We start from the raw sequence: 20,546 nt of genomic DNA on the forward strand, positions 1-20,546 counted from the left end.
AGACTCCCTCACCAGCATGCTCCTGTGCCCTCCCTTGCAGACCCTGCACCCTTCTTCCCTTCCAGACTCCCTCACCAGCATGCTCCTGTGCCCTCCCTTGCAGACCCTGCACCCTTCTTCCCTTCCAGACTCCCTCACCAGCATGCTCCTGTGCCCTCCCTTGCAGACCCTGCACCCTTCTTCCCTTCCAGACTCCCTCACCAGCATGCTCCTGTGCCCTCCCTTGCAGACCCTGCACCCTTCTTCCCTTCCAGACTCCCTCACCAGCATGCTCCTGTACCCTCCCTTCCAGACCCTGCACCCTTCTTCCCTTCCAGACTCCCTCACCAGCATGCTCCTGTACCCTCCCTTGCAGACCCTGCACCCTTCTTCCCTTCCAGACTCCCTCACCAGCATGCTCCTGTGCCCTCCCTTGCAGACCCTGCACCCTTCTTCCCTTCCAGACTCCCTCACCAGCATGCTCCTGTACCCTCCCTTCCAGACCCTGCACCCCATCCCCAATAACAGTTCAAATACAGTGCATTAAATCTTTCTACGACATGGTACACTTGTCCAGTACTCTAGAATGGTTGTACATACACGACCTTTAGTAATAGACTGTTTAGTCTTCATTATGGGGACTAACCATGGTCTGGAATATTTCTTAATCGGGCATAGCCTAATTCCCAAGGTCACCGAATTACAGAAGTTCAAGTGTATTTAATTTAAATATAAAAATACCATATAAATAAAATCGGAATTATTTTTATTTAAAAAAGCAATTGCTTTTTCTCTGGGCTGTAAGCACCATTCTGGAGAAAACGGATTGTAAGGACCTATATTGCCCAGGGACTAGGGGGCACATTTCTGTTCTTCGAGTAGATGTCCCTGTGGCTGCTGCACTGCAGGATGCGTGCATACCCATGTGCTCTTGGACTGGAGACTGTACGGCAGTGTCTGAAGGCTCATGCCTGCGCAGAGCAGCTCTCGTGCGCCCACAGGAGGGCTTAGGTGTGGGCCTGCTGCAACTCCGGATGAAACATTTGAGTTTTCCACCTCTCACTGACTGTGAAACGTTGTTAGTTAATTGTTAGTTTTGCCTTTTTATTTTATTTAACTCTCAGCACGGTGCTGTAGCCAGGCCGTGGTGAATTGTTCTGAAGTAAATAAGTTGAAATTCAATCAGGCAAAATGCAAAGTAACCTTTTATTTTATAATGAAGATTGCCTATCTCCTAGATCTGGAAGGAAAGTCATCAAGTCCAGTCTGCTGCCTTCACAGCAGGACCAAGTATCATCCCTGATGAATTTTTGCCCCAAATCCTTAAATGGCCTCTGAAAGGACTAAACTCACAACCCTAGGGTTAATAGGTCAATGCCCAAACGACTGAGCTATCCCTCGCCCCTAGAAGGAATCATCAGTTACATGCATACAAAGTGGGAAATGGTTCTGGGATAGACCACCAGGTAACTACGAGTTAGTGTGACACTGCTGCAAAGAAAGCCAACATGATTCTGGGATGCATTAACAGGAATGTTGTGAGCAACACACGAGACGTCATTCTTCCACTCTGTGCTGATTAGGCCACAGTTGGAGTATTATGTCCAGGTCCGGGCACCATTTCAGGAAAAATGTGGAGAGATCCAGAGAAGAGCAAGAAGAATGATTAAAGGTCTAGACACCATGAGCTATGAGAGAAGGCTGAAGCAATTGGGCTTGTTTAGTTTAGAAAAGAGAAGACTGAGAGGAGACATGCTAGCAGTTTTCAGGTATCTAAAAGGGTGTCACGGGGAAAATGTGTTCCTTGGCCTCTGAGGACAGGACAAGAAGCAATGGGCTTAAACTGCAGCCAGGGAGGTTTAGGTTGGACATTAGGAAGTTTTTCCTAACTCAGGGTGGTTAAACACTGAAATAAGTTGCCTAGGGAGGTTGTGGTATCTCCATCCCTGGAGATATTGAAAAGCAGGTTGGACAGACACCTGTCAGGGATGCTCTAGAAGGTGCTTGGTCCTGCTGTGAGGGCAGGGGACTAGACTCGATAACCTCTCGAGGGCCCTGCCAGTCCTAGTGTTCTGTGATTCTATTTGTACTTTTTGCAGAGAAGATGAGGGGATAGTCCATTTCCATTTGGAGACAGACAAAGTAGATCTTGGTTTGCATCTTAATGTGCTGTGACACGGCTGGAATATAATCTTCTCAGTGACAGGACAATCCACTACATCAGAACGGCCAGGCAGGGTCAGACCAAAGGCCCATCCAGCCCAGTGTCCTGTCTGCCCTGAGCAGTGCCAGGTGCCCCAGAGGGAAGGAACAGAACAGGGAACCATCAAGTGATCCCTCCCCGTCGCCTCTTTCCAGCTTGTGACAAGCAGAGGCCAGAGACATCAACCCTGCCCATTCTGGCTAACAGCCATCGGTGGGCCTGTCACTAGATCTCCGTCCACATCTGGAGCCCCCTTGAAAGATATTTTCATAGCTGAACTCTGCAGGACGACAACTTGGTCCTCTATCCATACCTTTGGCAAGCATTACACTAGCTTCCTGTAGCAGACAAGTTTAATGCGGCAGTCCTCCAAACTGCCTTGGCTCTACTGCCTCAGCATCCTCCTCTGGGTTAGTTACTGTTTGGGTATCTCTCCTGGAGGAGCATCACAGAGCCGTGTACTCAAAGGAGGAGAGGTCACTTGCCATACAGTAACCTGAGTTCTTTGAGGGGTTTAGACCCTGTGGATGTTCCACCTCCTTCTCTCCTCCCTCTGCTGCACAATCTCTGGCTTTGCAGTGGAGAAGGAATTGAGTGGTGCAGGCCTCCCTGGATGCCCTGTGTAGACTTGGGCCCACAGACACTGCTTACGGTCTGCAGTGAAAAGCCCACAGGCCTGCCCTCATCCTAAGGCACACCCACATGGGCAAAATTGCAAGAAGAAATTAGGCTACTGTACAAGTAAGTAGTCTCTCCTTTTCTTTCCCTTGGGCTCAAGTGACAATCAAGGACGATAAAGCCATTGCGGATAAACTAAATGATTTCTTTGCTTCAGTCTTCACGGCTGAGGACATTAGGGAGATTCCCAAATCTGCACCGTCCTTTGTGGGTGATGAATCTGAGGAACTGTCCCGGATTGAAGTGTCATTAGAGGAGGTTTTGGAACAAATAGAAAAACTTAATGTTAACAAATCTCCAGGACCGGATGGCATTCATCCAAGGGTTCTAAAAGAACTCAAATGGGAAATTGCTGAGCTATTATCTGTGGTTTGTAACCTATCCTTTAAATCGGCTTCCGTACCTAATGACTGGAAGGTAGCCAATGTGACACCAATATTTAAAAAGGGCTCTAGAGGCGATCCTGGCAATTACAGACCGGTAAGTCTAACTTCAGTACCGGGCAAATTAGTCGAAACAATAGTAAAGAATAAAATTGTGACGCATGTAGAAGAACATAATTAGTTGGACAAAAGTCAACATGGTTTCTGTAAAGGGAAATCCTGTCTTACTAATCTATTAGAGTTCTTTGAAGGGGTTAACAAACATGCGGACAAAGGGGATCCAGTAGATATAGTATACTTGGATTTTCAGAAAGCCTTTGACAAGGTCCCTTACCAAAGGCTCTTGTGTAAATTACATGGCCATGGGATAAGAGGGAAGGTCCTTTCTTGGATTGAGAACTGGTTAAAAGACAGGAAAGAAAGGGTAGGAATAAATGGTACATTTTCAGATTGGAGAGGGGTAACTAGTGGTGTCCCCCAAGGGTCAGTCCTAGGACCAATCCTTTTCAACTTATTCATAAATGATCTGGAGAAAGGGGTAAGCAGTGAGGTAGTAAAGTTTGCAGATGATACCAAACTGTTTAGGATAGTCAAGACAGAAGCAAACTGTGAGGGACTCCAAGAAGATCTCACCAAACTGAGTGATTGGGCAACAAAATGGCAAATGAAATTTAATGTGGATAAGTGTAAAGTAATGCACATTGGGAAAAATAACCCCAACTATACGTACAGTATGATGGGGGCTAATTTGGCTACGACAAATCAGGAAAGGAATCTTGGAGTTATCGTGGGTAGTTCTCTGAAAACTTCCACACAGTGTGCAGCGGCGGTCAAAAAGGCAAATAGGATGCTAAGAATTATTAAGACAGGGATAGAAAATAAGACCCAGAATATCTTACTGCCCCTGTATAAACCTATGGTACGCCCACATCTTGAATACTGTGTACAGATGTGGTCTCCTCACCTCCAAAAAGATATTTTGGCCTTGGAAAGGGTTCAGAAAAGGGCAACTAAAATGATTAGGGGTTTGGAACGGATCCCATATGAGGAGAGGCTAAAGAGACTGGGACTTTTCAGTTTAGAAAAGAGGAGACTGAGGGGGGATATGATAGAGGTCTATAAAATCGTGAGTGGTGTGGAGAGGGCCGATAAAGAAAAGTTATTTATTAGTTCCCATAATAGAAGAACTAGAAGACACCAAATGAAATTAATGGGTAGCAGATTTAGAACTAATAAAAGAAAGTTAGTCTTCACACAGCGCATAGTCAACCTGTGGAACTCCTTGCCAGAGGATGCTGTGAAGGCTAGGACTATAACAGAGTTTAAAGAGAAGCTAGATAATTTCATGGAGGTTAGGTCCATAGAAGGCTATTAGCCAAGGGATAGAAGTGGTGTCCCTGGCCTCTGTTCGTCAGAGGCTGGAGAAGAATGGCAGGAGACGAATCGCTTGATCATTGTCTTCGGGCCACCCGCTCTGGGGCATCTGGTTCTGGCCACTGTCGGTAGACAGGATACTGGGCTAGATGGATCTTTGGTCTGACCCAGCATGGCCGTTCCTATGTTGCATTTGGGGTGGATCAGGGATCATTCCAGGAATTGTCACTCAAGCCCCTACTCTTCTTGTGTCTCCCCCAGTTCCTTCAGGACACCCTGGATGCCTTGTTCTCAATTATGATGGAAAATTCAGCCACTGACGTCTACGATACACTCATCTTTGATGCACTAGTAAGTAGCTCTTGTTTCTTCTGGCTGACCCCTGAGCATGGGTGGTGCCAGGCTTGATCCTGCATCCTTCTGTGCTCCCACCAATTGAGCTATCAACTGCCAAAATCATTCAGTTGTTTACCTGCTCATTAGCTCGTTCTCTCCTCTCTACATCAATGAGAGGCAGACCACTTCGTGCTCTTCTTCAGCAGCCAGTTCTGATCCAGCAGAGCAACTACTGATGCTATCCAAAAGGAATTCCTCAAAAAGCAAGAGAGATCAGTCTGGGAGAAGAGATGCTTGAGATTTCTAGTACAGGATTTGCCATACCTGATCAGATCATGTAACAACCTGGAGCCAACTAGCCATGGCCTGGGATCCTTGTAGAGCTCTGTCAAGGCTTTTCCCCCCACTCTGGCACAATAATGCAGAAGTGGGGGCCCCCAAAAGTACCCCAAAACCTTCTTTTTCCAGACATTGGTATAAAACTGCCCCCCCAAATCTTAAAAACCTAGATTTTGATGATAAAAATTTGCTGCCACCCCTCAAATAATGATAAGGAAACCACGGGGAAAAAAAATCACTTGGGAAATCTTAGCCCTCAAGTAAAACCAGGACACACAAAAAATTAACCAATACCAGGTTAATAAAAAGGAAAGAGAAAGAACTTTTATTATCAGCACAATACTCCTGTTACAAGCATAATGGCTAGATGGAAGTGTCACCAATTGATATACTCACAGGGGATTCCACCATGGGCCAAAACGTAGTTACAAAGGAGAGGAAAACCCATTTTTAAATGCACAGACATCAGACTCCCATTCCCAAACCATAAAACCCAACGGATTTATCTAAACTTTACCCTACTTACAGATGGTGAAGAGTTTTCTTGGAGAGAGTCATGTTGTCTGTCCCCCTCAGTCACTGGAGAGAAACAGGGACAAAGGAAGGAAAACCCCCAAAATTCTTGTGTCCCAGTTTGACATTCCTACCTACATTTCTGTTGGCTGCCGGCTACCTGGTTAGGTAAGGGACATAGTTCACCCCTTAGTCCCCAGGCTGCTGGCTAACCCTCATTGTCACAACAAGCTCACAGGAGCAGCAAGGTTGAGCTTGCCTGTGGAGTACATATGCCACTGCCCCAGAGCGTTACTAGGATGGAGCCTTGCACAGTGGTGAGATTCAGTAGGGAGCATTTCCCCCATGCCTTAGTGCAGTGCTAGGGGCACCTGTGCTTGAGCCAGTAGGCCAAGTGACTCAGCTGAGGGTGCCTATTCCCAAGTCACTACTGACTCCAGTAGCACTGCAGCAAGGGGCTCAGCAGTAGGCGTCCCAGGGCAGTGGCTGTCAGGGTCCCATCTGAGGTGGCTAGTGAGCAGTGTAAGTTACAGACAGGAAGCATAGGGCTGGAGCGACCTCAAGAGGTCACCTCGTCCAGGGGCACTCAGCCTTCCAGACTTCTCAGTCCCTCCCAGGAGTCTGAGTGTTTTGTGAACCACACATTTCCTCTCACTTAAAAGCTACTTGTTTACATAATCAGCCATAACAATCCTGAAGTGCCACAGCCTCCCTACTCACTATAGAGTTATCAATAAGCCAACTGGAATAGAAATACTACCCTTACATGTCAGCAACTAGTACCTAGAGCCGTCTAAACAAGCCTGTGAGACATTTGCATTTGCACTGACTTCGTACGGTGTCTGTTGTAAAATAAGGCAAATATCTAGAGGCGTTGATGTACCCTCAGAAGACCTGCATGTACTCCCAGAGGTGCATGTACCCCACTTGCAAAGCACTAATCTAGCCCCTCCCCACCCATGCTGAAACAGAACTAAATATACATAGACCATGCATGACAGATGTTTGTCTAACCTGCTCCTAAAAGCCTCCAACAACAGGGATTAGACGATCTCCATAATAATCTGTTCCGTTCCTTATGTATTGTGCGCAGGAGCGGCCCGTGAGCCTAGGCAGACTAGGCGGTCACCTAGGGCACCGCTGGCCCGGGGAACCCAATGATTACATCACAGCCATTGACAGCCATGCAGGCGGGGGCACCGATCGCACCTTCCGCGTGGAGCGGCAGCTGCCACAGCCAGCCTCAGGCCACTCCTGATTGTGCGACGTTCTGGCCATGCCCCATGGGTCTTGTGCTACGGGCGGATATTAGCCTCAGACTGGCCGTGGTGCTAAACAACTCCTTTCTTTTTACAGGAGACAGGGTCCACCGCTAGCCATACTCACCCCAGGGTAGTCCAGGACTATTGGGGGGGTCACCCTTAAACCATGGTCTCCCTTCTTGGGACAGGCTCTGTGCTGGCAGGCAGAATCAGGAAGAGAGGTTTGGGAGGAACCCAGGCCTGCCCACTACTCTGCGTTCCAGCCCACAGCCCCTAAAGTAGCAGCAGCCATCAAGGTTGTTTTTCCTTCTGACTGGGGAGCTTTTTCCCTGGGTCACTTCCCCAAACATCTCCATCTGTCCCTGATAACCAGCTCTCACACAGCTCCTTCTCGGCCCTGCCTCCTCCTGGTCCATCTCTCTTTGTCCCCCCCCCCCCCCCCCCGTCCCCAGGGGAGGCCTTTTAAAGCATCCCCACTGGCCGTAATTGGCTCAGATGTGGGGTGACTTGCCTGAGGGAGAAATCAAGTTAATTAGTCCCCGGTGTTCTCCTGCCTTCATTTTCTTGCAGCAGGCTCCAGTAGTTGACTCTGGAAAGAGAAAGCCCTTTATCCAGTGCCCTGCATACCTGCCGGCCATGTGGTTTCTACAGCCCCTGCTCTTGGGGAGCTGCACTTTCTCCTGCACCCCTCCTCTCTTCTTCCTTTTTGGGAGGAGGTGCCTGTGGAGGGGGGCTGCTGCTTTTGTGGCAGGCCAGTCCTGGCTACTCTACAGTCTGAGCCAGGCCCCTTTTTTCCACCTGCCTTTTTGCAGGCAGCTTTGCCCACCTTCACCTCAGCTAGTTGCGGGGGGGGGGGGGGGGGGAGTCTCTGCTGTCCTGCCTCTGGTTGGAGGGAGGTCCCCTCCCATCTCTTTGGGAGTCTAGTTTGGCCCCCCCCTTTTCTTCACCTTGGCAGGCCTGACCTCCACCATTCCTGCTGCTGCTTTCCCTGAGGCAGAGGAGGTAAGGGGGCTGCTTTAGGGCAGCCCTTGGGGCTCTCTCTCCCCACAGCCTGCCCTGTGTTGGGGGGGTAAACTAAGGGGCCTTTGCATCAGGACCCTTGGGTGGGGGTCTTGTGGGGTGCTGGGGGCAGGGGGTGGTTCCCCTGCCCCTGCATTCTGCTGCTGCTCCTTCCCAACCCCAGTTGCTGTAGGGGCCTTTTTCCATTCTCTGCCCCACTGCTTGCTTCCCCGCCCCTCCTCTGCTCTGTTGGGCCCTGCAGCTGGTGTTGTGGGCCTGCTGTTCAGGCTCCTGTGGGCACACAGGTTCCCTTCCCCCAGCCGTGTCTAGTCATCTCCCCCCAGCAGGCATCTTCTCACGACCTGCCTTCCCTTTCCACTGCTTGTCCCACCCATCCTCTTGTGTGCCCATGCCCCCGTTCTTGTGTTTGGTGCCTGAGCTTCCCCCTCTTTTTTCAGTTACTCTTCCCACACACACAGCTTCGCTTGTCCCCATGGTCCTTAAAAAATAACTTACCCACGTTTCCCCCCGTGCAGCCGGAGGAGCCGCTCTCTCCATCCTGTGCTGGAGCTGCACTCCTTACTCCTTTTCCCTTTCCCCTTTCTGAATTGTCGCCCTCAGCCTAGTGGGGGGAGCAGTGAACCTCCTTCCTCCCCTCCCCTCCCTTTCCTTCCTTGTTCCCTCCCCTGGTGCTTTTGTCCTCCCCTAACTGTTTGTTTTATCTTCCCTCCCCACCCATGACCCCAATGAAGGGGTTGTACAGTGACACCCCTGCCAACCCTCCCTAAAAACAACAACTCCTCTGAGGCTGCCGGGCCCTGTGTCGCTATGGTGGAGGGGGCAGACATGGACAAGGACCCTGGGGTCTCAACCGCTCCTGCCGCGGCACCTCCAGTCATCATTAAGGCCCCCCTGAAGTGTAGGAAGGGCCGGGGGACCAAAAGGGGAAAGAGCCCCACCTGGAAGGTAAAACCTCCTGTGGCGAGGGCTCACTCCCCGGCTGTGTTGGCTGCGGCTCCCCCTCCTTCCCGTTCCCCTGTTCCTTCCACCAGCTCTGGGGATGATGGTGTAGCCGCGAGGTAGCCACCTGCCGCCTCCCAAGCTGCCTCCCAGAATTCCATCCCCAGGGGCTGCAGCCCCTTTCCCACCCCGACCAGGAGGAACAGGGTCTGTTGTCTCCTGGTGGCGGCCTCGCCCCACGTGGAGACCTATGTGCGGGCGTTGGCACGCGTCGTGGGGCCTGCAGCTGTGGTGGTGGCCTCTAGGATGTTCGGGAAGGTGGTATTCTTCCTGGCATCCAAGGCCGCTGCCCAGGAAACGGTGGAGAGGGGAATCCACGTTCCCCTCAAGTCTTTGGAGGACCTGGGCATACGGGTGGTTTTTTCCTCCCCAATGCCGCCCTACTGCCTTTCCTTTGTGCCCTGGGGAGGCCTCCGTCAGTCCTAAGTCACCTTCCCTTGGGCTGCAAAGACCTTTAACTAGGGCTTTAAACTAGGTTCGTCGGGGGACGGTGACCAAAACCCTGAGGGGAGTGGGAAAGTCAGATACCGGGAAGAAATGCATAGAGCAAGGAGCGAGAAAGGAGGACCCCAGTTTCGAATGGAGAAGATAGTGCAATCAACTGGTTACCTGAAGTGTTTGTACACTAATGCGAGAAGCCTGGGCAACAAGCAGGAAGAACTGGAGGCCCTGGCCCAGACCAAGAAATATGATTTAATTGGGATAACAGAGACTTGGTGGGATGACTCGCATGACTGGAGCGCTGTCATGGAAGGGTATAGATTGTTCAGGAAGAATAGGCAGGGGAGAAAAGGAGGAGGAGTTGCACTATATGTAAGAGAGCACTATGATTGCTCTGAACTCCAGTATAAAGAGGGAGAAAAACTTGTTGAAAGTCTATGGGTCAGGTTTAAAGGAGCAAACAGCAGTGATGTTGTGGTTGGTGTCTGCTACAGGCCACTGAACCAGGTGGATGAGGTAGATGAGGCTTTCTTCAGACAACTGAGCGAAGCTTCCAGATCGCAGGCCCTGGTTCTCATGGGGGACTTTAATCACCCTGACATCTGTTGGGAAACCAATACGGCAGTACACAGGCAATCCTGGAAGTTTTTGGAGAATGTTGGGGATAACTTCTTGGTACAAGTGCTGAAGGATCCGACCAGGGGCTGTGCTCAGCTTGACCTTCTGCTCACAAACAGGGAGGAACTAATAGGGGACGTAGAGGTGGGTGACAACCTGGGAAGCAGTGATCATGAGATGGTAGATTTCAGGATCCTGACCAAAGGAAGGAAAGAGAGTAGTAAAATACACACCTTGGACTTCAAAAAAGCAGATTTTGACTCCCTCCGAGATCTGATGGGCAGAATCCCCTGGGATGTTAACATGAAGGGGAAAGGAGTCCAGGACAGCTGGCAGTATTTTAAAGAAGCCTTATTGAAGGCACAGAAAGAAACCATCCCGACGCGTAGCAAGAGAGGCAAACCTGGTAGGAGACCGGATTGGCTTACAGGGGAAATCCTTGGTGTACTTAAGCACAAAAAGGAAGCTTACAGAAAGTGGAAACTTGGACAAATGACTAGGGAGGAGTTTAAATGTATAGTTCGAGAATGCCGGGGGGTTATCAGGAAGGCGAAAGCGCAAATGGAGTTGCGACTAGCTAAGGATGTAAAGGATAACAAGAAAGGTTTCTACAGGCACGTCAACAAGAAGAAGGTGATCAGAGAGGGTGTGCAGTCCCTAATGGATGAAGGAGGTAACCTAGTGACAGAGGATGTGGGGAAAGCTGAAGTACTCAATGCTTTCTTTGCCTCTGTATTCACGGACAAGGTCGGCTCCTGGACTTCTGTGCTAAGCGACGCAAGATGGGAAGAAGATGGAAAGCCCTTGGTGGGTAAAGAACAGGTTAGGAAATATTTAGAAAAACTAAACGTACACAAATCCATGGGTCCAGACTTAATGCACCCAAGGGTACTGAAGGAGTTGGCAAATGTCATTGTGGAGCCTTTGGCCATTATCTTTGAAAAGTCGTGGAGATCGGGAGAAATCCCAGATGACTGGAAAAAGGCAAATGTAGTGCCCATCTTCAAAAAAGGGAAGAAGGACGATCCAGGGAACTATAGGCCGGTCAGTCTTACCTCGGTTCCTGGAAAAATCATGGAAGGGATCCTAAAGGAATCCATTTTGAAACACTTGAATGAGAGGAAAGTGATCAGGAATAGTCAGCATGGATTCACAAAGGGCAAGTCGTGCTTGACCAATCTGATTAGCTTCTATGATGAGGTAACTGGCTCAGTGGACATGGGAAAGTCAGTGGATGTTATATACCTTGACTTTAGCAAGGCTTTTGATACGGTCTCCCACAATATTCTTGCCAGCAAGTTAAGGGAATGCGGATTGGATAAATGGACGGTAAGATGGATAGAAAGATGGCTAGAAGGCCGGGCCCAGCGGGTAGTGATCAATGGCTCGATGTCAGGATGGCGGTCGGTTTCTAGTGGAGTACCCCAAGGTTCGGTTCTAGGACCAGTTTTGTTCAATATCTTTATTAATGACCTGGATGAGGGGATAGATTGCACCCTCAGCAAGTTTGCAGATGACACTAAGCTAGGGGGAGAGGTAGATACGCTTAAGGGCAGAGATAGGGTCCAGAGTGACTTAGACAAATTGGAGGATTGGGCCACTAGAAATCTCATGAGATTCAACAAAGACAAGTGTAGAGTCCTGCACTTGGGACGGAAGAATCCCAAGCATAGTTACAGGCTGGGGACCAACCACCTAAGTAGTAGTTCTGCAGAAAAGGACCTGTGGGTTACAGTGGATGAGAAGCTAGATATGAGTCAACAGTGTGCCCTTGTAGCCAAGAAGGCTAATGGCATATTAGGATGCATTAAGAGGAGCATTGCCAGCAGATCCAGAGATGTCATTATTCCCCTTTATTCGGCTTTGGTGAGGCCACATCTGGAGTACTGTGTCCAGTTCTGGGCCCCCCACTACAAAAAGGATGCGGACGCATTGGAGAGGGTCCAGCGGAGGACAACCAAAATGATTAGGGGTCTGGAGCATATGACCTACGAGGAGAGGCTGAGGGACTTGGGTCTGTTTAGTCTGCAGAAGCGAAGAGTGAGGGGGGACTTGATAGCAGCCTTCAACTTCCTGAAGGGAGGTTCCAAAGAGGATGGAGAGAGGCTGTTCTCAGTAGTGACAGATGGCAGAACAAGGAGCAATGATCTCAAGTTGTGGTGGGAGAGGTCCAGATTGGATATTAGGAAAAACTATTTTACTAGGAGGGTAGTGAAGCATTGGAATGGGTTACCTAGGGAAGTAGTGGAGTCTCCATCCCTAGAGGTGTTTAAGTCTCGGCTTGACAAAACCCTGGCCGGGTTGATTTAGATGGGATTGGTCCTGCCTAGAGCGGAGGGCTGGACTTGACAACCTTCTGAGGTCTCTTCCAGTTCTATGATTCTATGATAAGGGGATGGTTGGATGAAATAACATGATCTTGGTAACTAATTGACCATTCATTATAGGGAACTTTCTGGGTGTCTGGCTGGTGAGTCTTACCCACATGCTCAGGGTTTAGCTGATCGCCATATTTGGGGTCAGGAAGGAATTTTCCTCCAGGGTAGATTGGCAGAGGCCCTGGAGGTTTTTCGCCTTCCTCTGTAGCATGGGGCACAGATCACAGCTGAAGGACTCTCTGCATGTTGGGGCCTTCAAAGTATTTGAAGGCTTCAATATCTGAGACATAGGTGAGAGGATTATTCTAAGAGGGGTGGGCGAGATTCTGTGGCCTGCGCTGTGCAGGGGGTCAGACTAGATGATCATAATGGTCCCTTCTGACCTTAAAGTCTATGAGTCTATGAGTCTTACCCTCCACCACGTCCCGTCCTTCTGCTGGCAGGTACAAATCCAACTACTGCCGGCGGGACGTGGTGGAGAAGCCTTAGAAGGGTCATTTCTGGTGTCCCATCAAGGGGCCCAGTACCGGGTGTACCACACCATGGGGGAGGCCCCGAGTTTTCTCTGTCGGGTGACAGGGCATGTCCGAAGGGACTGCCCCGTGGCCCGGCTCGGAGAGGAGCCTGGGAGTGCACCGGCCCCACCATTGCCAGTGGCCCTGATCGTCCAGACCCTGGGGTTGCCCCTCCTCCAGCCATGACTGTTGTCAGTCCGGCTCGGGCTCCGCAGGGCCCAGACAAATGTGCGGGTGCTGCTGCCATTGCCAAAAGCGACAAGGCCAGGCTCGCAAAGGAGAGGGCGGCGGGGTCAGTGACAGGACTCGGGCAGGACCTACCTCAGGGGGAGGTCTCCCTTCCCTTGCTGCCCAACCCCCATCTTCCCGCTGCCCTTGTCCCCTGGCTCTTCTCCCATTCAGGCCCAGCCCTCTTCCTCTGAGGGCTGGGAGTTTGCCATGGGGAGGTGCTGGAAACGTGCCCAGTGTCCATCTTGCCCACTGAGGGGGAGGACAACCTCCCTGCAGCTGTGGGGCTGGACACTGGAGCCGTCACTCCCTCTGAGTCCCCGGATCCTTCACAGCACCGTGGGGCAGTCGAGGTGACCGCGGCAGTTGTGGGATCTGTGAAAGGGGGAGTGTCCGTGGAAAATGCTCCCTCCGTCCCCACCTTCGCTGAGGAGGCGGCCGCTGACCCTGCTGCTGCCGAGGGCCACCACCTGGCGGCGGGCAGCGGGCTTGCCTTGCTCTCTTAGGAGGTGGAGGCTTTGGGGTTGACCCCAGCTGCCTCAGAGGGGGATCACCATGTCCTGGAGGGACATCAACTGTCCTCTCCTTCCCCTTCCGACCCGCCGCCTTCCCTTCTCCCTGCCTCTGAGATGCCCCAGGGTGCGACCATCTGTCCAGCCATTGGCAGCACTTCGGCTGTGGCTGCCGAAACCCTGGAGGCTCCTAGCAGGCGGGAGCTTCTGTCACTTCCCATCACCCCCAGCGCTGGGGTCTCTGGTGCTGCACTCTGTGGTGCGGAGCCCCGCACTGGGGAGATATTGACTACCCCTACCGCTGCCACCGCATCCCGGCACTCCTCCGCAGAGGCTTCTCACCCCGCTCCCACTCCCTCTCCCAGTTGAACTTCCCACCCCTCTTCCTGCTCCCCCCATCCTTGTCTTTTCCCTAATCCTCCTTTTCCTGATCCCCTCCCTGACCTCTTTTCCTCCCCTTACTCCATTACTGCCGCCCCCGGGGCTGCTACGTTCAACCCCGACGCCAGATGCGCTGAAGGGTGAGATGCGCGACTTCTTGGAAGCCATCCGTGGCTCCGAGTAGCTCTCGCCCTTCAGCACTGGGAGATTTCCATCTTGTCCTTCAGACAGTAAGGGCCATCTTGGGACTGGGCTGCGGGAGACTGTGGCTTACCAGCGGGTCTGCGGCCCTGCTCGCGTTTGGGTACGGTCATGGTTTGCTGCGGGGCCCAATGGGGACTGCCAGCGGAGATCCTCCCCAGCCCTCTCAATGCCACCGATTATCTTTACCACTCCGAACACCCGGGACTGTGGGCTGGGTCTCTGCCGGTGTCCGGTACTCTCCTTCCTTTGGGATGGGGCGTACTCTGTCATCTTCCTGCAGGAGACCCATACCGCGTCGGCCGCCGAAGATAGCTGGCGGCTGGAGTGGGGGGACAGGTTCTATTTCTGCCACCTGTCGGCCCATCAAGCTGGGGTGGCTACCCTGTTTTCCCCGAACCTGCAGCCTGAGGTGCTGGGGACCACCGAGGTCGTGCAGGGCTGCCTGCTGCACCTCCGGGTTTGGATGGAGGGGCTGACATTGAATCTCATTAACATCTACGCCCCCAACGTCCAGCCAGAGAGGCTCCATTTCTATCAGCAGGCATCTGCCTTCCTCGGCTCTCTGAATCTTCGCGAGTGCCTGGTGCTGGGTGGGGATTTCAACTGCACCCTCGAGGAACAGGACCGAACGGGGACCAAGCAGTGCCCGGCCGCTGCAGATGGCCTCAGGGAGATAATAGACCATTACTCCCTGCTGGATGTCTGGCGAGACCTCCACCCGAGTGGGGACACGGTGCTTACCTACGTCCGGGTCGTGGGTCAATGGTCATTCCACTCCCAGTTGGACCACATTTATCTTTCCCGTCATCATCTCTTCCAGGCCCCCACTCCTCCAGCATTCGGCTGGCCCCTTTCTTGGACTCCCACTTGGTGGCCTGACAGCCTCTCTTTCCTCGGAGAGGCCAGGGCCAGGGCCAGCCTACTGGCATTTCAATAACAGCCTGTTGGAGGAGGTGGGCTTCGTAGCGTCCTTCCAGGAGTTCTGGCTGGCCTGGCGCGGGCGGAGGCGTGCCTTGCCCTTGGTGCGGCAGTGATGGAATGTGGGGTAGGTGCGCACGTGGCTACACCCAGGGGGCAGCCGGCAGAGAGATGCAGTGAAAGAGCAGTTGGAACAGGAGGTCTTAGAGCTAGAGAGGCGGCTGGCCACCGGCCCCGGAGATCCATCCCAGAAGAGGCAGGAGGAACTCCGGGCCCTCGAGGACCTTTGGGCCCGGGGTGCCTTTGTTCATTCTCATGTATCTCCTTTGGGAGATGGATCGCGCCTCCCGCTTCTTCTACGCCCTGGAGAAAGAGGGGGGCTAAAAAGCACATTGTCTGCCTTCTGGCAGGGGATGGTGCCCCCCTCTCGGATCCGGTGGAGATGTGCAAGAGAGCTCATGCCTTCTACGCCTCTCTCTGTTCTCCCCGGATCCGACCAACGCCCTCAGGGTTCTCGAACAAACTCCCAACGGTCAGTGCGGGCATCTGGGACCGGCTAGAACTGCCTTTCTCTGGCTGAGTTCTCAGAAGCCCTCCGTCTCCTGTCCACCAACAAACCCCTGGGCATGGGTGGGCTGACCATGGAGTTCTACTGTGTTTTCTGGGACGTCCTCAGCCCAGACCTTGCCAGCATCTGGGCTGAGTCCTTGGAGACCTCTCAGCCTCCTCCTGGCTATGACCACACTGGCAGTTTACAAAACCAGGGAGCAGAGGTTGGCCGAGGGAGGGGCCTGCGACTGGGGCCTATTTCCGTTCCTGCATCCGCTCACGTATCTGGGCAGAGTTCCACTGGGCGGCGTCCGCTGGCTCTCTCTATCTTCGGGGGCCGTGGACGCTTTAGCCCTCTGATCTTCACGCCTGTCCCTGTTTTCTCTTTTTGTCCCAAGTAATTACTGTAGTTGGTTTTCTGGGCGCTGCGGACCCTCGCCGTAGGCTGGGAGGAGTCCTTTAGATGTGGGCGGGCTGGCGCCTGCCCACCCCCCAAACACCAAATAGGACCCGAGTGTGGCAGGCTGCTGGCTTAGATCTGTCACACATTCTCCCCCCGAGCTCCTCCCCTCTTCTTTTTTGGGAGGGGTGTGTGTGTGGGATGGGGAGGGGTTACTTTTGCTGTGGCAGGCTGGCCTTGGCTACACCCTTTTTCTGGGCCAGGCCTCCTCTTCTCTTGACCTGCTTTCTTTGCAGGCAGCTTCCTCCCTCTACCCCTTCACCTCAGCTAGCTGTTGAGGGTACTGGGGCTGGCCGTGGGGGCCTGGGAAGGGGGAGGACACCCCCCTTTCATCTTCTTGGGGGTCCACCTGGCCCCTTTTTCTTCTCTACTGCAGACCTGGACTTCACTGCTCTTGCTGCTGCTCTCCCTGGGTCAGAGGAGGGGAGGCGGCAGCTCCTGGGGTCCTCTCACCACAGCCTGCTCTGTGTTGAGGTGGAGTTTCTGAGGGGCCCATTTTCCATCAGGGTTCCTAGGCAGTGGTTGGTGCAGCTCTTGTGGGGCACTGGGGTGAGGGGTGGTTCACTTCCCCCTGGGTCCCCTGCCCCAGCATTGCTGCTGCTGCTGTCCCCAGCCTCAGTTGCGGTAGGGCCCTTTCCATTCTTGGCCCCGGTGCTTGGCTCCCCGCCCCTCCTTTGTTCTGCTGAGTCCTGTAGCAAGTGCTGTGGGCCTGCCACTCCGGCACCCGTGGGCACACTGGTTCCCTTCCCCCAGCCGTGTCTAGATACCCGGCCTGCTTTCCTTGAGCCGGCACCTCCTCACCGCCTGCCCTCCCTCGCCACGATCGCCTCCCTCTGCTACTGTTTGGCGCCGGACCCTCCCCCCCATGTTCTCTACATACTTTACCCCAGTGTTAAGATTTATTTTCTGGGACAAGGGAATAAGAGTTCTTTATAGGATTAAAGCAAGTAAACACACACACACAACTGACTTCCAGTCTTCTGTTTCCAGTGCTAACAGAAGCTTCTGTTCTTTAGGGCTAATCCAGGCTAAGCAGCTGGTGATCCTTTGCTTATTCCTAGAACCCTTGCCCCCCAGGCCAAGCAACACAGGCTGTCTACACTGCAGAGTGTTCCTGGAGTACCAGAGGTGTCCCAGAAACTCTGCCATGGCCAGTGAATTCATCTGCTCTTCCGAAATATTTTCCAGAAGAGCAGACATGCTTTTTCAACATCCCTGTAAACCTCATTTTACAAGAGGGTTTTTTTTCCTGACGTTTGGCCCAGTGTAGATGGGCCAAATGTCGGAAAAGCCTCTTCCAAAAAAAGTGGAAAAAGCGATGCAAATTGCAGTTTGCAATTTGCGTCGCTTTTTCAGGAAGAGCAGTGCGGTGTACATAGCCACAGGGATAAATTCCTTCTTGAGGGGAGGGGGGATTAGTCCGTCTTCTCCCTTGTACTCTGAGCTGCCAACTCAGCTAAGGGGAGGAATTCACTCGCACAACTCCTCTTCGTGCTATGGGGAGGGCAGAACAACAAAATGCCTTTTCTCCCCTGTAATGTCCCTTGCTCCTCTGTCTGCTATTGGGCAGCGTGTAACCCCTTTGGTTGGAGCCCAGCACTTCACACCAGTTAATACCCCTTTCCTGTCTAGTGAGCTATACAGTCACAGAAGCTCCAATCCAGCCACACAGCTGTTGCCTTACAATAGGAGATACACTGACTGGCTGCTGCCTGCAGTAATCAGACCTGAACACTCACAGTTCTAACATCTGTCAGGTTTTCATACCATGTCGCCCATCATGACCGGTCCTGGCAAATATGACGGCATGAGGGGAGCATCACCCATGTGCCCTGCAGTGCTGGCCGGCGGCCAGAGTGGGAATTCCCTGTGTAGTTCTTTGTTTTGCCAGGTCAGTCAGTTGAGCGGTGTCCTGAGAACAGTCTGTAGAAGTAGCAGCTGACACCTGTCGTCAGGGGTCCTGTAAAGCTTTTCTGGTTTTATGGAATGGTTACTAGTGGGGCCTGGTGGCTTTGGAGCACTGAGGCATGCAGCCATAGGCGCCGACTTTCTGAAGTGCCAGGGGTGCCCACCTCATCAGTAAAATGCCTTGCCTAGATTCAGTAATCTGGGGCTGGGAAGCTGCCCTCATCGCCATAGTGATGCCTCCTCCTGGCTGTGCTGGGGATTAGCTTGAGTCTGACACCCCTGATCTGCACACCAGCGCTCTGGACTCTGCTTCCACCTAGGGCATCTCTCAGTCCCCACTTCTTGACTCGGCCCTCTGTCTGGGCCGCCATCTGTGATTCCCCTCTCTGGGGGTATGTCTACAATACAGCACTAATTCGAACTAACTTAATTCGAATTAGTTAATTCGAACTAAGCTAATTCGAACTAAGGCATCTAGACCTAAAAACTAGTTTGAATTAGCGTTTTGCTAATTCAAACTAGCATGTCCACATTGAGTGGACCCTGAACAGAGGTTAAGGATGGCTGGAGCAGTGCCAGCAGGGCATCAGGTTAGGACTTAGAGCGTGGAGCTGCTGTCTCAGGCTAGCCGAGGGCTGTGCTTAAAGGAACCCGACCCCCACCACGGACAGACAGTTCTCAGGGTTCCCCGCTTGCTTGTCTACCTCGATGAGGGACAGCAAAGCAGTCCCGGCTTGGAGTGCCCTGAGTGCCCACACTTGGCTCATCACAGCACTCGGCCATCGGCCCGGCTGCACTTACCGCAGGCTGCCATCCGGGGAGGGGGGTCAGTCGGGGGGCTGCAGGAGAGCTTCCAACCCGAGGAGCCCGCAGAGCCACCCCAGTCCTCCCCATCGGGGGCTCGTACCCCATTCCTCCTTCCACTTACTCCTCCCTAGCCCCCCTTCCTGATGTACAAAATAAATGACACGTGTGTTCAAAAACAGAAACTCCCTTTATTGAACAAAACTCAGGGAGACTGGGAAAAGGAGGTGGGAGAGGGGAAGAGAGAGTGGGAGAGGGGAGGGCAACTAAAATGATCAGGGGTTTGGAACGGGTCCCATATGAAGAGAGGCTAAAGAGACTGGGACTTTTCAGCTTAGAAAAGAGGAGACTGAGGGGGGATATGATAGAGGTCTATAAAAGCATGAGTGGTGTGGAGAGGGTGCATAAAGAAAAGTTCTTCATTAGTTCCCATAATAGAAGGACTAGAGGACACCAAATGAAATGAATAGGTAGCAGGCTTCAACTAATAAAAGTTCTTCTTCACAAAGCAAATAGTCAACCTGTGGAACTCCTTGCTGCAGGAGGCTGTGAAGGCTAGAACTATAACAGAGTTTAAAGAAAATTTAGATAAATTCATGGAGGCTGGGTCCATGGAGTGATATTAACCAGGGGGTAGAAATGGTGTCCCTGGCCTCTGTTTGTGGAAGGCTGGAGATGGATGGCACGAGACAAATGGCTTGGTCATTGTTTCGGTCCATCCCCTCCAGGGTACCTAGGGTTGGCTGCTGTCGGCAGACAGGCTACTGGGCTAGATGGATCTTTGGTCTGACCCAGTACGGCCATTCTAAGCTCAGGGCTCAGGGTCGGGGGTCTCACTGGACCACCCTGATTTTCATGCAAACCTGCTCCTGGGTGGCCAGGCTGGCAGCTCTCCTGCCCTAGATGGCCACTTTCCTGTGCCTACTGCGGAGGTCGTGGATGAGGTCTACGATGTCCGCACTAGACCAGGTTGGCGCCCGCCTCTTGCGGACCTGGGCAGGCTCCCGGGAGCTGCCAGCCTGGTCCCGGGAAGAGGCGGAGGGCTGGGTGTCAGCGGGTGGCTGGCTCGTGCCGTGCCAGGTGCAGGGTCTGCTGGCTGGGTGCTGGCAGGCTTGCACCTGGCATGGGCACCGTAGCCAGCCCGTGCCCCTTTAAGGGCTCCGGGGCCGGGAGCGGGGAAGACGAGTTTCCCTGGTGGTGCCCAGAGTGGCCACCAGGGAAAGCTGGGGAGGGCTAGCCTCCCACTAGTTCGAATTAAGTGGCTACACAGCCCTTAATTCGAACTACTTAATTGGAACTAGGCTTAGTCCTCGTGGAATGAGGTTTACCTAGTTCGAATTAAGCGCTCCGCTAGTTCCAATTAAGTTCGAACTAGCGGTTTGTATGTGTAGCGCCTATCAAAGTTAATTCGAACTAACGTCTGTTAGTTCAAATTAACTTTGTAGTGTAGACAGACCCTTCTATTGGCTGTTCTCCCTAGTGCTCTGTTAACCCCTTGCATGGCAATATGGTATGGAGGTCCCATCCCAGATACGTCGGCACCT

The 20,546-nt window shown here is 52.6% G+C and overlaps 1 protein-coding gene across 2 annotated transcripts in view; it reads left to right on the forward strand.

The window, feature by feature from the left end:
- The window catches only part of LOC102455798 (dedicator of cytokinesis protein 2-like), a 336,752-nt gene that overhangs the window by 136,144 nt on the left and 180,062 nt on the right, over positions 1-20,546 (forward strand). For both annotated transcript variants that reach the window (XM_075917669.1, XM_075917670.1), the window contains exon 20: positions 4,879-4,968. In XM_075917669.1, the coding sequence (XP_075773784.1) occupies positions 4,879-4,968 (90 nt within the window). The remainder of the gene's footprint in view (positions 1-4,878; positions 4,969-20,546) is intronic.

The sequence above is a fragment of the Pelodiscus sinensis genome, unplaced genomic scaffold, assembly GCF_049634645.1.
Source record: "Pelodiscus sinensis isolate JC-2024 unplaced genomic scaffold, ASM4963464v1 ctg107, whole genome shotgun sequence".
NCBI classification, from domain to species: domain Eukaryota; kingdom Metazoa; phylum Chordata; order Testudines; family Trionychidae; genus Pelodiscus; species Pelodiscus sinensis.